At 40.0% G+C, this 16,168-nt stretch overlaps 1 protein-coding gene across 1 annotated transcript in view; it reads right to left on the reverse strand.

The window, feature by feature from the left end:
* Positions 1-16,168, reverse strand: part of RYR2 (ryanodine receptor 2) — a 523,123-nt gene that overhangs the window by 195 nt on the left and 506,760 nt on the right. Inside the window, exons 102-105 of the mRNA XM_007452954.1 lie at positions 13,386-13,542; positions 11,886-11,950; positions 9,683-9,783; positions 8,657-8,708 (exon numbers count right to left, since the gene is read on the reverse strand). Of these exons, the coding sequence (XP_007453016.1) occupies positions 8,657-8,708; positions 9,683-9,783; positions 11,886-11,950; positions 13,386-13,542 (375 nt within the window). The remainder of the gene's footprint in view (positions 1-8,656; positions 8,709-9,682; positions 9,784-11,885; positions 11,951-13,385; positions 13,543-16,168) is intronic.

The raw sequence follows: 16,168 nt of genomic DNA on the forward strand, positions 1-16,168 counted from the left end.
GGACCTCTGTGTTACCACAAAATATAAGATGGAAAGAGACTCAAATTTGTTATTTTATATACATATATATATATATGTCACATACGTATAATGGTGTATTACACATGGTTATAATCCCAAATTCATTTAGATAGTTCCTAATTATACCAGGTGTTATTTATTTCTACTAATAAATAATCTTCATCCTGACTATAATATAATAATGATAAAAACCTATTTGTGATATATGATTTTGAGGGTTCCTTAAAACTATTATTTTTGTTTAATTGTACCATTCAAATTCAAACTATTAACAATGGCAGGTGAATATATGTGGAGGGAGAATTTCAAATAGCTCAGGCAGAACCTTAAACATTTAATATGCAATTATTTATTTATTTTAATTTTTAAAATTGAAGTATAGTTGATTTACAGTGTTGTTAGTTTCAGGTGTACAGCTAAGTGATTCAGTTATACACATACATATATTTTTTTCTCAGATTATTTTCCCTCATAGGTTATTACAAAATATTGAGAACAGTTCCCTGTGCTATACAGTAGGTATTTGTTGCTATCTATTTTATATATAGTAGTGTGTATATGTTAATCACAAACTCCTTATTTATCCCTTCCACTCCTTTCCTCTTTGGTAACCATAGATATGTTTTCTGTGTCTGTGGCTCTAGTTCTGTTTTGTATATAAATTTATTTGTATCATTTTATTTTTGGTTCCACATATAAGAGATATCATATGATTTTTGTCTTTGTCTGACTTACTTAACTTAGTATCATAATCTCTAGGTCCATTCATGTTGCTGCAAAAAGCATTATTTCCTAATTTTTTATGCCCAAGTAATATTCCATTGTGTGTGTGTGTGTGTGTGTGTGTGTGTGTGTATCACATCTTCTGTATCCACTCATTTGTCAGTGGACATTTAGGTTGTTTCAATGTCTTGGCTATTGTAAATAGTGCTGTAGTGAACATTGGGGTACGTGTATCTTTTCAAATTAATGGTTTTCTCCAGATATATACCCAGAAGTGGAATTGCAGGATCATATGGTAGCTCTATTGTTAGTTTTTTAAGGAACCTCCATACTGTTCTCCATAGTGGCTGTACCCATTTACAATCCCACAAACAGTGTAGGAGGGTTCCTTTTTCTCCACACCCTCTCAGTATTTATTATTTGTAGACTTCTTGATGACAGCCATTCTGACCGGTGTGAGGTGATGCCTCATTGTAGTTTTGATTTACAGTTCTCTAATAATTAACAATGCTGAGCATCTTTTCATGTGCTTTTTGGCTATCTGTATGTCTTCTTTAGAGAAACGCCTATTTAGGTCTTCTGCCCATTTTTGATTGGGTTGGTGGGTTTTTTGATATTAAGGTGTAGGAGCTGTTTGTATATTTTGGAGATGAATCCTTTGTCAGTTGCATCATTTGCAAATATTTACTCCCAGTCCGTAGGTTTTCTTTCCATTTTGTTTATGGCTTCCTTTGCTATTCAAAAGATGTTAAGTTTCGTTAGGTCCCAATTGTTTATTTTGGTTTTTATTTCCATTACACTAGGAGACAGATCCAAAAAGATACTGCTGTGATTTATGTCAAAGAGTGTTCTGCCTATGTTTTCTTCTAGGAGTTACACAGTATCCAGGCTTAAATTTAGGTCTTTAATCCATTTTGAGTTTATTTTTGTGTATGGTGTTAGGTAGTGTTCTAATTTCATTCTTTTACATGTAGCTGTCCAGTTTTCCCAGCATCACTTGTTGAAGAGACTGTCTTTTCTCCATTGCATATTCTTGCCTCCTTAATCATCGATTAGTTGACCATAGGTGTGTGGGTTTATCTCTGGGCTTTCTATCCTTTTCCATTGATCTATATTTCTGTTTTTGTGCCAGTACCATACTGTCTTGATTACTGTAGCTTTGTAGTATAGACTGAAGTCAGGGAGCCTGATTCCTCCAGTTCCATCTTTCTTTCTCAAGAGTGCTTTGACTATTTGGGGTCTTTTGTGTCTGCATACAAATTAAAAAACATTTTGTTCTAGTTCTTTGAAAATGCCATTGGTAATTTGATAGGGATTACACTGAATCTCTAGATTGCCTTGGGTAGTTTATTCATTTTTTTAAAAATTTATTTTATTTATTTTTGGCTGCTCTGGGTCTTCATTGATTCACGCAGGCTTTCTCCAGTTGCGGTGAGCAGGGCCTGCTCTTCATTGTGGTGCATGGTCCTCTTATAGCGGTGGTCTCTCCCGTTGCAGAGCACAGCCTCTAGGCACACTGGCTTAAGTAGTTGGGGCTCGCAGGCTCCAGAGCACAGGATCAGTAGTTGTGCACAGGCCTAGTTGTATTGCGGTATGTGGGATCTTCCTGGACCAGGGCTCAAACCCATGTGCCCTGTGCTGGCAGGTGGACTCCTAACCATTGCACCACTAGGGACGCCTGGTTTATTCATTCTGACAATATTGATTCTTCCAACCCAAGAACATGGTATATTTTTCCATCATTTTGTGTCATCTTGGTTTCTTTCATCAGCATCTTATAGTTTTCAAAGTACAGGTCTTTGCCTCCTTAGGTAGGTTTATTCCTAGGTATTTTATTCTTTTTGATGCAATGGTAAATGGGATTGTTTCCTTTGTTTGTTTTCGTCCTTATGAAATTCTTTTATTTTTAACTTTTTATTAGAGTGTAGTTGATTTACAATATTGTTTCCTCTAGTGAATCAATTATACATATACATATATCCATTCTTTTTTAGATTCTTTTCCCATATAGGTCACTACAGAGTATTGAGTAGAGTTCCCTGTGCTATACAGTAAGTCCTTGTTGATTATCTATTTTACACATAGTAGTATATGTATATAGTATATGTCAATCCCAATCTCCCAATTTATCCCTCTCCCCTTCCCCCCTGATAACCATAAATTTGTTTTATACATCTGTGACTCTATTTCTGTTTTGTAAATAAGTTCATTTGACCCATTTTCTTAGATTCCACATATATATATGTGATATCATATGATATTTGTCTTTCTCTGTCTTACTTCACTCAGTATGACAATCTCTAGGTCCATGCATGTTGCTGCAAATAGCATTATTCCATTCTTTTTTATGGCTGAGTAATACTCCACTGTATGTATGTACCACATCATCTTTGCCCATTCATTTGTCGATGGACATTTAGGTAATGGGATTGTTTCCTAATTTCTCTTTCTGATTATTTGGTGTTAGTGTGTAGAAACGCAACAGAGTCCCGTGTGTTAATTTTGTATCCTGCAACTTTACTGAATTCCTTGATGAACTGTAGTAGTTTTCTGGTAGCATCGTTAGGATTTTTTAAGTGTAGTATATCACATCATTTACAAACAGTGACAATTTTACTTTTTTTCCAATTTGAATTCCTTTTATTGCTTTTTCTTCTCTGATTGCTGGGGCTAGGACTTCCAAAACAACATGGAGTAAAAGGGGTGACAGTGGACATCCTTGTCTTGTTCCTGATCTTAGAGTAAATGCTTTTAGGTTTTCACCATTGAGTGTGATGTTAGCTGTGGATGTGTCATATGTGGCTTTATTATGTTGAGGTAGGTTCCCTCTGTGCCTACTTTCTGCAGGGTTTTTGTCATAAGTGGATGTTGACTTTTATCAAAAGCTTTTTCTGCATCTATTGAGATGATCATATGGTCTCTATCCTGTAATTTGTTAATGTGGTATATTACACTGATTGATTTGGGAATACTGAAAACCCTTGCATCCCTGGGATAAATCCCACTCAATCATGGTGTATGATCCTTTTAATGTATTGTTGGATTTGGTTTGCTAGTGTTTTGTTGAGGATTTTCGTGTCTATGTTCATCAGTAGCATTGGCCTGTAATTTTTTTTTGTGGTATCTCTGTCTGGTTTTGGTATCAGGGTGATGGTGGCCTCATAGAATGAGTTTGAAACTGTTTCTTCCTCTGCAGTTTTTTGGATTAGTTTCAGTATAGGTGTTAACTCTTCTCTAAATGTTTGGTAGAATTCTGCTGTGAAGCCATCTGGTCCTGGACTTTTGTTTTTTGGGAGTTTTTAAATCACAGGTTCAATTCTAGTACTTGTAATCGGTCTGTTCCTATTTCTGTTTATTCCTTGCAACTTTCTAAGAAGTTGTCCATTTCTTCTAGACTGTCCATTTATTAGCATATAGTTCTTGTATTAGTCTCTTATAGTCCCTTGTGTTCCTGTGGTTTCCTACGTAACATCTCCCTTTTCATTTCTAGTTTTATTGATTTGGGTGCCCTCCCTCTTTTTCTTGATGAATCTGGCTAAAGGTTTATTCAGTTTTGTTTATCTTTTCAAGGAACCAGCTTTTAGTTTCATTGACCTTTTCTATTGTTTCCTTCATCTCTATTTCATTTATTTCTGCTCTGATCTTTATGATTGCTTTCCTTCTACTAACTTTGGGGTTTGTTTGTTCTTTCTCGAGTCGATTTAGGTGTAAGGTTGGGTTGTTTATTTGAGATTATTTTTTTGGTTCTTGAGCCTATATGGCTGTAACTATAAAGTTTACATGGCTATACACTTCTCTCTTAGAACTGTTTTTGCTGCATCCCATAGGTTTTGGAACCTCATGTTTTCATTGTCATTTGTCTCTAGGTATTTTTTAATTTCCCCTTTGATTTCTTCAGTGATCCATCGGTTGGTGATAGCATAGTTTCAATATCACTACTTGTGACTGATCTGTTCATATGTTCTATTTCTTGCTGGTGCAGTCTTGGAATGTTGTACCTTTCTAAGAATTTGTCCATTTCTTCCCTTTATTGGCATATAGTTGCTTGTACTAGTCTCTTATGATCCTTTGTATTTCTGTGGTGTCCATTCTGACTTCTCCTTTTTTCATTTCTAATTTTATTGATTTGAGGTCTCTTCCTTTTTTTCTTGATGAATCTGGGTAAAGGTTTACCAATTTTATCTTCTCAGAGAACCAGCTTTTAGTTTCATTGATCTTTGCTATTGTTTCCTTTGTGTCTATTTCATTTATTTCTGCTCTGATCTTGATTTCTGTCCTACTAAATTTGGGTTTTGTTTGCTCTTCTTTCTCTGGTTGCTTTAGGTGTAAGGTTAGGATGTTTGAGAGTTTTCTTGTTTCCTGAGGTTAGACTGTGTTGCTATAAACTTCCTTCTTAGAACTGCTTTTGCTGCATCCCATAGTTTTTGGGTTGTCAAGTTTTCATTGCCATTTGTTTCTAGGTATTTTTTTAAAAATTTCCTCTTTGATTTCTTCAGTGATCCATTGGTTGTTTAGTAACATATTGCTTAGCCTCCATGTGTTTGTGTGTGTTTTACAGTTTTATTCCTATAATTGATTTCTAATCTCATAGCATTGTGGTCACAAAGGATGCTTGATATGATTTCAGTTTTCTTACATTTACTGAGGCTTGCTTTTTAGCCCAGCATGAGATCTATCCTAGAGAATGTTACATGTGCACTTGTAAAGAATGTGTATTCTGCTGCTTTCGGATGGAATGCTCTATAAATATCAATGAAGTCCATCTGGTCTTATGTGTCATTTAAGGCCTGTGTTTCCTTATTGATTTTTTTGTCTGGATGATCTGTCCATTGATGTAGGTGGGGTGTTAAAATCACCCATTAATATTGTGTTACTGTCAATTACTCCTTTTATGTCTGTTAACATTTCCTTCTACATTGAGGTGCTCCTATGTTGGGTGCATATATATTTACAATGGGTGTATCTTCTTCTTGGATTATTCCCTTGATTACTATTTTGTGTCACTCTTTGTCTTTCACAGCAGTCTTTATTTTAAAGTCTATTTTGTCTAATCTGAGTATTGCTACTCTTGATTTCCATTTATGTGGAATACCTTTTTCCATCCCCTCACTTTCAGTCTGTATGTGTCCCTAGATCTGAAGTGGGTCTCTTGTACACAGAATTCATACGGGTCCTGTTTTTGTATCCATTCACCCAGTCTGCATCCTTTGGTTGGAGCATTTAATCCATTTACATTTATGGAAATTATCAATATGTATATTTTTATTGCCATTTTGTTAACTGTTTTGGGATTTGCTTTTGTTGGTCTTTTCTTCCTTTCCTGTTTTGTTCTCCTGTCTTGTGATTTGATGACCATCTTTAAATGTTGTGTTTGAATTCCTTTTTTTATGTGTGTATATCAAGTATAGATTTTTGATTTGTGGTTACCATGAGGTTTTGATATAGCAGTCTATATATATACTTGACTGTTTTAAGTTGCTGATCTCCTAATTTCAAATGCATTTCAAATATCCTACATTTGTACTCTCCTCTCACGACTACTGGTTTAGTTATCCTATTTGTGTATGAAGGATTTCCTACCTTTACTGTATGTTTGCCTTACAGGTGAGCTTTCCCATTTTGTAATTTTTTTTTCTAGTTGTTGCCTTTTCCTTTCTGCCTAGAGAAGTTCCTTTATCACTTGCTATAAAGCTGATTTGGTGGTGCTGAATTCTTTTAACTTTTGCTTGTCTGTAAAGCTTTTGATTTCTCCATCAAATCTGAATGAGAGCCTTGCTGTGTAGAGCATTCATGGTTGTAGGTTTTTCCCTTTCATCACTTTAAATATATTATGCCACTCCCTTCTGGCCTGCAGAGTTGCTGCTGAGAAATCAACTGACAGACAGTATTATGGGGAATCCTTTGTATGTTATTTGTTGCTTTCCCATTGTGGCTTTTAATATTTTTCTTTAATTTCTGTCAATTTTATTATTGTGTGTCTTGGTGTGTTCCCCCTTGGGTTAATCCTGCCTGAGACTCTATATTTCTTGGACTTACGTGACTGTTTCCTTTCCCATGGTAGGGAATTTTTCAGCTATTATCTCTTCAAATATCTTCTCAGGCCCTTTCTCTCTCTCTCTCTCTCCCTTCTGGGACCCCTATAATGTGAATGTTGGTGCCTTTGACATTGTCCCAGAGGCTGCTTAAACTGTCCTCATTTCTTTTCATTCTTTATTCAGTTTTGAAACAGTGATTTCCAACACTCTATCTTCCAGCTCACTTATCCATTCTTCGGCCTCATGTATTCTGCTATCAATTCCTTCTACTGTATTTTTCATTTCACTTATTGTTCAGTTGTTTGGTTGTTATTTATATTTTCTAAAACTCTTTGTTAAAAACCTCCTGTTCCTTCTCACTCTGTGCATCCATTCTTTTCCTGAGTTCTTGCATCTTTATGATCATTGCTCTCAACTCTTTCTCAGGTAGCCTGCCTATCTCCACGTCCCTTAGTTGTTCTTCTGGGGTTTTATCTTGTTCCTTCGTCTGGAACATATTCCTCTGCCATCTCATTTGTCTGAATTTCTATTTGTATTTTTATGTATGTGGAAGGTCAGTTATGTTTCTTGACCTTGGAGAAGTGGCCCTCTGTAGGGGATGTCCTATGTGTTCCAGCAGTACACTCCCCTCTCAACACCCTCTCATCAGGGTAGTTTCTGACCTGTGTTTGGAGACTCAGTTCCACAGTGTAGAGGCGATGGTAGTTTTCTTCCTTCTGGTGTCTGCCCCCTGGTGGGTGAGGCTTGTGCAGGCTTCCTGGTGGGAGGAACTGGTGCCTTCCCACTGGTGGATGGAGCTGGGTCTTGGCCCTCTGGTGGGCTGGCCATGTAAGGGGTGTGTCTAGAGGTGGCTGTGGACTCAGGAAGCCTTTAGGCAGCCTGTCTGCTGATGAGTGGGTCTGCGTTCCCACCCTGTTGGTGGTTTGGGTGTTGGGTGGAGCCAGGTCTTGGTGCCAAAATGGCAGCCTCTGGGAGAGCTCAGGCCAGTGAATCCACCGGTGTCCTTGTCCCCATAGTGAGCCACACCTGCTTCCCCAGGAAACCCTCCAAGACCAGCAGGTAAGTCTGGCCCAGGCTCCTATGAAGTCACTGCTCTTGCCCTGGGTCCTGGGGCACAAAGACCTTGTGTGTGCCCTCCAAGAGTGGCATCTCTGTTTTGCACAGTTCTTTGGAGCTCCTGCACTCAAGCCCTGCTGGCTTCAAAGTCAAGTGCTCTGGGGTGGGGGTGGGGGGGGTCCTCCTCCTGATGCCAGACCCCAAGGCTGGGGAGCTTGATATGGGGCTCAGGATTCTCACTCCTGTGGGAGAAGTTCTGCAATATAATTATTCTCGTGTGTTGGTCACCCACCTGCGGTGGGTATAGGATTTAATTATATTGCAGGTGCACCCCTTATACTGTCTCATTGTGGTTTCTTCTTTGTCTTTGGATGTAGAATATCTTTTTTGGTAGGTTCTAGTCTTTTTTTACCAATGGTTGTTTAGCATTCAGTTATGCTTTTGGTGTGCTCCTGAGAGGAGGTGAGCTCAGGGTCCTTCTACTCTGCCATCTTGTCCCAGGATATGCAATTATTTTTAAATGACTGTAATACTATTGAATGAAGTTCATTTGAAATCATCTGCTATCTGATTAAGCAATCAAGTATATTATAATTATCAAAACCCAAACTCAGCATTTTCAGCTAATAAATGTGCAATTCTAATTTTACTTTTTCTACTACAGCAATCTTTGCATACACATCCAGGATAATAGGAATGTTATACTAAGATACCATGACTAATATCTGAAAGTAATTCCAATATTAATGTTTAATGTACACATTCCAAGATGCAGAGATTCTTTTATCATTTTAGGTGATGTATGGTCACTGTTTACCTACCTGTCCTGTGTGCTCTGTTTCATCTTTGTTTATGAGATACATCAGAAAAAACCTACAGATACAGAGAGAGTAATCAGAAATGGATTGTATGGAAACCTCAGCATAAACAGATACTTCTGATTCTGCTATGGACTAATAACTCTTCATGGCAGAGAAAATAAATGGGTCAAACCTGCAGGGCCAAAAAAAAAAAAAAAAAAAAATGCCATGGGGACCAAAAGCTTAATCAATCAATCAGCTTTTAAAATATTTTTTTCAAAGGAGCTATAATGTGTTCACAGATCAAGTTATACCTCTTGGGAGCTGCTTTATACCAGGCTCAGTGCCAGACCCTGCCTGCAACTGTTTCCACATTCACTCGTGGAGCAGGAATTGAAATCCTCATTTGGATAAACCAGTAATTAAAAAGGTTCAATAACTTGTCTAATATTGCACACTTGTGAATTCCAAAACCCACTTTTTTTTTAATTGCTACAATGCTACTCTATATCTTTTTTTTTCTATCTATCTTTTCTGTTAGGTATTAAAATCAGGTTAGAAACGGATTAAGAAATAATATTGTACTGAAGTACAGTTTTGGCTAGTCTCAAGTTAACAGCCAGATTTTTTTCTATGTATTAAAAAAAAAACAACAACATTTAACCGTTTCCAGTGGTGCCTAAAGAGGTCTGTGGTTCTTCAGAAAAGAAACGTGAAGATTCACATATCTCTAGGGAGCAGCTGGAGCATATTCCTGTTCGACATGGGAAACACGGCCCAAGCTCTCTGAGAGGCTCGGTACATATTCTGCTCATCCTTTCCACCTTTTCATTTCATGTTCTAGAAGGTATTGTTCACGTGGAGGGCTGCAACTTCATTTCCTAAGTCCAAAGAACCACTAGCTGTGGGTCTTTCCCTCCGAGAGGTATAAGTAGCCTGAAGCCAATGGTAACGAGCGGTGCTCTCTGTCCTGTTTCTCCAGCTTGCTGAGGTGGGGGATGCCTGGGTATCAGGAGAGGTAGGGGAGTCCGAGTGAGGCACACTCACAGATAATTGGCCAAGTTGTGTTCCTGTAAAGTGTGGGTTTCAAAGCCATGGGGCACGGTGTCGAAGTAATCATTGCCTATCCCACAGATGAAGCACTTGGTCTAGAAGACAAAGGCAGTATTCAAAGGTCAGAGTTCAGAAAGCAAAACAAAAGGAAAACACAGCTCACCACTCAGGGGCAGCTACTTGGTTTATTCGGTCTACGTAAAAGATCATCCCAGAAGACTGTGCCAAGCACCTGAGTATTAATTTAACTGTTGCCACCACTGCATCTTGCCGTGGGGTTTAAATGACATAGGAACCAACAGCAAGAAGTAACAGAGGCAGAAAGAAGAGAACAAGATGATGGTGGCCGAAAAGCAAAGCAATGTCTTCTTCTTTTCTCCAGCCTAAGTGAACACGCCCAGGCTTGGTGATCACTCTTGTTCATTACACTGGCTCAAGTTGTCTAGGTAGGACTGAATGTGTCCTCAGCTGAAACCACAAACTAACTTGGTATCTATCCTAGCCAAGTCTGATGACCAAGCTGGTGGAGCGGGGGAGGCACAAATTCCTTCCATCTGGGGCGGACCAAACCAAATACCAAGCCGTGAGGTGTTGAATCAACAATTCAGAGAAGGTCCGCCACATGCCAGGCATCATGCTAGGCACACAACCAATATACATGTACTGGGATGACAGTCCACTCTAGAAACAGGACCGCTGCTCTCTCCGCTTCCCTCCCATCCCATCCATCTCTCTTCACCCGCTAGGTCTGCCATCTGCAGGCCTGGTACCCAAAACCCAGGGAGAAGCAGGCCTTCCGTTTTATCATTAGCATCTCCTTTGTATCAACTCAAATGAATTCAATAATTATTGTCCTCACGTGGCTCCAGATGCCCATCTTCCCTGCAAATTAGAAGCTGTTTCATACCGTTAGAGGCATGTTTATGATGCCCTAGATGCGAGAGCCTAGAATCAAGATGATTAAGGTAATTTATAATTCTCCCTGCCTTACTGATCAACAGCTGCTGACAGCAGAAAGGCTCCCTTCAGCAATCCAGTCTTGTACACCATTCAGTGTCTCTTAACTAAACAGGTTCCCACTTAACAGCTTTCCCCAGGAAACTGCCCTTCCTCTTTGTTACCTCTCTCGGTCACTCTGTGTGTAACTGAGCCACGATGCTTCTTTCTAGAGGCTCATGCTGGACAGAACCTCAGCAACATCCCCGCTTGCTCCAAACGCTTCATCCTCTGCATCTGGCCAATCACCAAGTTCTTTTCATGCCAAAGTACTGCCTCCTGCATCCTCAGTGGCACTTCTTTAGCAAAAGCCTCATCATCTCCTACCTAGAAAATGCTGACAGCTGCTTCCCTGTCCCTGGGTGTGCCAGTGTCGAGCTCACTCCCCCTATTTTAATCCATAGTTATCTTTTTAAAATGTAAAATCTGATCACCTCACTGCCCCGCTTAAAACCCTTTTCTTGCTTCCCAGCCTGTGAGTCACACTGTAAATCTCTCAAATGCATGATTAGGCTCTTAATTAGCTGGCCTTCTTCTCCAGCCCCTTTACTAGAAAGTAATGCTTCATCCTGAACCAGTTACGCTTCCAGGAAAAAAATCTGCATGTCAAATTCCCTAAGATCAGAGTCTTGGTATACAGAACGTCAGGCGGTGACGTTTTCACAGAATCCAACGTGAATGGTACCCCTGGTGATGGGCATGGTGGGGCACGTCGGAGTGGGGAGGTGGCCTAAAACTGGCCTGCGCTCTCTCTCTCTCAAATCCACACCTCTGCAATCTTCAGGCCTCAGCTTGGGCATCCCTTCTTTTAAGTACGCCCCTGATCGTACAAGAGGAAATTAGACACCAGCCCCAGAGACCCCGGCACTCAGTGTTTCCTCCTATAAAGGGCTCATCACACTGCTCGTGATGTCCTGTTTACTTATTTGTCAGCGGATCCACCATTTTGAATGAATGGTCTCCCCCTCCTGGAGGGGCAGATGGTGCCATACTACTGTTTGTATGTACCTGGAGCCCACCACACAGCCTAGCAACAGTGCTCAACTACTTGTATTGCCTGAATCGAAAACAGGCCAATGAAGCCATGCATTGTTCATGTCCCTCCCCCTTCTCTCACAGTCGTCATTCTTTGATAAAAGACAGTGGGGACAGGCAGTGTCCACAGCAACAAAAACGCAGAGTCAGAAACGGAGAGACTCACCTCCATGTCTTCTTTGACCTGTTCCTGTTGGTCTCTTAGTTCCCCAAAAGCATCGATAATTAAACCTAGTGTTTAGTAAAGATGGGATTTAATCTATCAACCAGAGAAGGATAATGAAATTCACAGCCCCTTGGCTAAGCCTCCCAAGGAAAGGGACCATGACACTGAGAGATGCTCAGAGCTTGGCAGAAGATGTGAGCGCACACCAGATACTCCTACAAGGGCAGCAGCGTTCTCTCTGTGGGGGGCAGACGTACATGCAGTTCCCAGGGCACACACATACTGCCTGAAAAGGGGTTTAAAAATGAAGTGACAGCAGGAAAAACCTTGGGTTACCTTGGCATCAATAAATGGTATATTACTACCTGCTTCACGCCAAGAAGGAGCAATGGGGATTAATGGTCATAAAGTACAGAAAATGCCACTAATAAGATTTTCAAGTGCTAATTTGCAAATCAAACATGCCCATATTAACTGTGAGGAATTTTTCTCAAATCATTTTTTTTTTTTGCAAGTTCGTCATCAATAAACTTTCCCTAGCATTATTAACTGCAGCAATCAGCAACTAACGGCTTCCTGCTGCTTTGTTCCCATTTCTCCTGTGACTTGCCGGGCTGTACCTTTTCTTCCAAGTGTTTTATATGACTTTGCCCTCTTGTAAACACATTATTGTTACACTCAATAAAGACATAAAGGAAGGGTTATGAATCCTTTAAACGTGTTCCTGTACTTTACTGATAAAAGGGTATCATTTTTTTGCCTGTGGAATTTAGAGGATGATGTCCCATTTATAGACATTTAATTCAAGCTAGGATAAATGTGTAAGCAGAAGAAGACAACATGAGTGATTTTTCTGAGGGAAAAAAAAGTTACCTTGGAATAAAAGGAGAGGAAAAAACTACCCGCTCCAAGTTCCCTTGGAGTAAAAGGAAGATCGAATGGGTCAACGTGGCACGGTGGTTGCACGTGACGGCTCTGGGTCCAGACCCTGTGCCTTTGGATTCCAGCCCTGACACTTTTCAGACGTACACTTCAGCCAAGTTACTTAGACTCACTATGGCTCAGTTTCTTCAAATGTGAAGAACCGCATTCTGCTCCCAGGGCACACGGAACAGACATCATTTTTAAAGAAATCTTTTCAATAACCCATGGCTTAGAGCTTTATATAATTTCCATGTGATAGACCCAAAGAGGCTAAATGGCTCACCCACCACTAGTTGTAAAGGTCATCAGCGGCAGGGCAGGAAATCAGACCCAGGAAAGTGCTCTTTCCATTCTGTTATTTGAAAGGAGGCCAAAGAAACCTGTATCCATCTCCCCACTAGAGCAGGGTCCCTTGCTTCTTTGTTTTTCCCTCTACAGATTTCCAGTGAAGGAACACTGAACGGAAGAGTTCTATTTGGCTTTTCTAGGAAACACCTGACATTCTTACCCTGTCTTTAATGTTAGCTTCAACAATATGTAGGTCAAATTCTAGATCTTCTTGAGGGTGGTGCTTACCTTGTATTATGGCCAAGAGAATGACAATTACAAAGAAGAAGAAGGTGATATCAAAGATGATTCGATAGATCTCATACTCATCGCCGGCTGGGTCTTCGATTTCATCACCGATACCCCCTCCGGCACGTACCCCGACATACATGTGGAACATATAGCACTGGAAAAGAGAGGAATGGCTTCACTTCCTGGAGGACCACTGCCCATTTTTATACTCAACACACCTGAGATTGTCTCTCTTGTTCCTAATCTTCACTGTGGAAATGATGAGCATCTTTGCCTTCTGCGTCACCTCTTTTTGTTTCAGTATTTGTAATTGTGATGCAAACACTTGGCTCTTACATTCTGCTGTCTTTTAAACAAAACTCTGTGCTGCATACTCTGCTTAGCACCTGCTGTCGTACTTTGCAGGAAATGAAAAATACCTCACTAGCATCAGGCATAAGGTTATCCCATTAAGATCACAGTAAGGGCCACAAAACTATATTTAATTGCACTGTTCAGTTTTTTGTGAGCATAACAGACAAAGGAATGGGGAAGTAAAAGTCCATTGTATAACTGGATGGAATGTTAGAAATTAAGTGAGGAAAAAACCAGACTTAACACTTACCATCCTCTCATCTATCACATTGGAACATAATGCGAAAAATTTTTAACTTTAATATCTAGAATAAAGAAAAATGAGAGAGGCAGGGAAGAACTAGCAGCTCATTGTTTAAACTTTAAAGCAACCGACAACATGTACAGCTGCAAGTGTCCATTGCCAAAAAAGAGGGGTGCAGTAAAGCGCTTTGGGGTAGAGTTTCTCAGCCTCAAAACCATTAACATTTTAGGCCAGATAATTCTTTGTTGTGAGGTCTGTCTTACGCACTGTAGCATATGTTAGAAGGATCTCTGGCCTCTACTCACTAGATGCCAGTAGCGCCCCACCCCACAGACAATCAAAAATGTCTGCAGACATTGCCAAGTGTCCTCTGCGGAGGCAACACCAGGACCACTGGATTAAGCATCTAGGGTTTTATCTTTATTTGGGATAAGTCCACACTCTCCATTCCAGGCCCTCTGATTTAGCCCCACTTCCCGTCTCTAAGTTAAGTTCCCCTCTCCCAAGCACCGCCCTCTCCTCTACCCATGCCTCCTCCAAATACAGTATTCCTGATTCTAGATCTTTGCCTGCCATAGTCTCCTTATCTTGCAATATTCTTTCCCATTTGTATCCCATTAGAACCTACTCATCCTTCAGAACCTCAATGACTAATCCTTCTTCCATGAGGCCTCCTCAGACTGTTCGAGACACTCTCATTTACCCAACTGATGTCACCCATCAATGCAAAACAAAAAACTCACTGTCTGCCGTAACCCTAACGAACGGGGAAAAGACCTCAAAACAGCATCTTCACTCAGTGAGACACCGCACTCCTCTGGTTTTCTCCTGCATTTCTGGTCATCCCTTCTCAGCCCCCTTGGCTGGTTCTTCCTCATCTCCCTATCTCTTCAGGAACTAATGCCCAGGACTGGGTTCTCTGACTTTTTGTTTCTTTTAGGACACTCCCTTGGGGAACTTTTCCAGTTTCATGCTTAAATATCATCTGTGCTAATTACTTCAAAAAATTTCTGTTTACACCTTGGGTCTCTTTCCTGAATTCCAGACTTGTATCTCCAACTTATTTTTCATTTGATGTTTTACGATCTATCTCACTCCACTAGAATTAGTCCCATTATAAGAAGAATTACTTGGGTTACTACTCTATCATCAGTGCCTAAATAATGTCCAGCACATGATAGGCACTCAAAAATCACTTGAGTGATTTTTGGGATGACTGGGAAGTGAAAAGTTAGGGCTGGTCAGCTGTTCTCATGGAGAACGGCTCAAATAGACCTCAGATTCTCAGGTCATTTTAGAGAGCATAAAGTTCAGGCAAAGAACAGGCAGCAAGATGATACCAAAATGCTCATAGTTCAACAGCCAATTGCTGATAGGAAACTTCTTGTATTCTGCATCTAAGTCAGACGCCTGGAATTTAATGAGCAGAATTAAATAAAGGTTGGGTCACTTAGGCAATAGCAGTGAAAGCAAAAATAAACGAATGGCATCTAGTCAAACTTATAAGCTTTTGTGCAACAAAGGAAACCAGAAGCAAAACAAAAAGGAAACCAGAAGCAAAACATGGACTGGCAGAAAATATCTGCAAATCATGTGACTGATAAGGGCTTAATTTCCAAAATATACAAACAGCTCATACAATTCAATAAGAAAAAAACAAACCACCCAATCGAATAATGGGCAGGAGACCTAAATAGACATTTCTCCAAAGACAACATACAGCTGGCCAAAAGGCACATGAAAAGATGCTCATTATCACTAATTATTAGAGAAATGCATATCAAGACTACAGTGGGGTACCGCCTCACACTGGTCAGAATAGCTATCATTAAAAAATCTTATCAGTACAAATAACAAATGCTGGAGAAGGTGTGGAGAAAAGGGAACCCTCCTACACTGTTGGTGGGAATGTAAATTTGTACAAACATTATGGAGAACAGTATGGAGGTTCCTTAAAAAACTAAAAATAGAGTTGCCATATGATCCAGCAATTCCACTCCTGAGCATATACACAGACAAAACTGTAATTCGTACAGATACATGCCTCCCCATGTTCACTGCAGCACTATTTACAATAGCCAAGACATGGAAATAACCTAAAAGTCCATTGACGGATGGATAAAGAAGATGTGGTACACACACACACACACACACACACACACACACACACACACACACACCA

Source organism: Lipotes vexillifer, unplaced genomic scaffold (genome assembly GCF_000442215.2).
Source record: "Lipotes vexillifer unplaced genomic scaffold, Lipotes_vexillifer_v1.1 scaffold1088, whole genome shotgun sequence".
Lineage (NCBI taxonomy): Eukaryota > Metazoa > Chordata > Mammalia > Artiodactyla > Lipotidae > Lipotes > Lipotes vexillifer.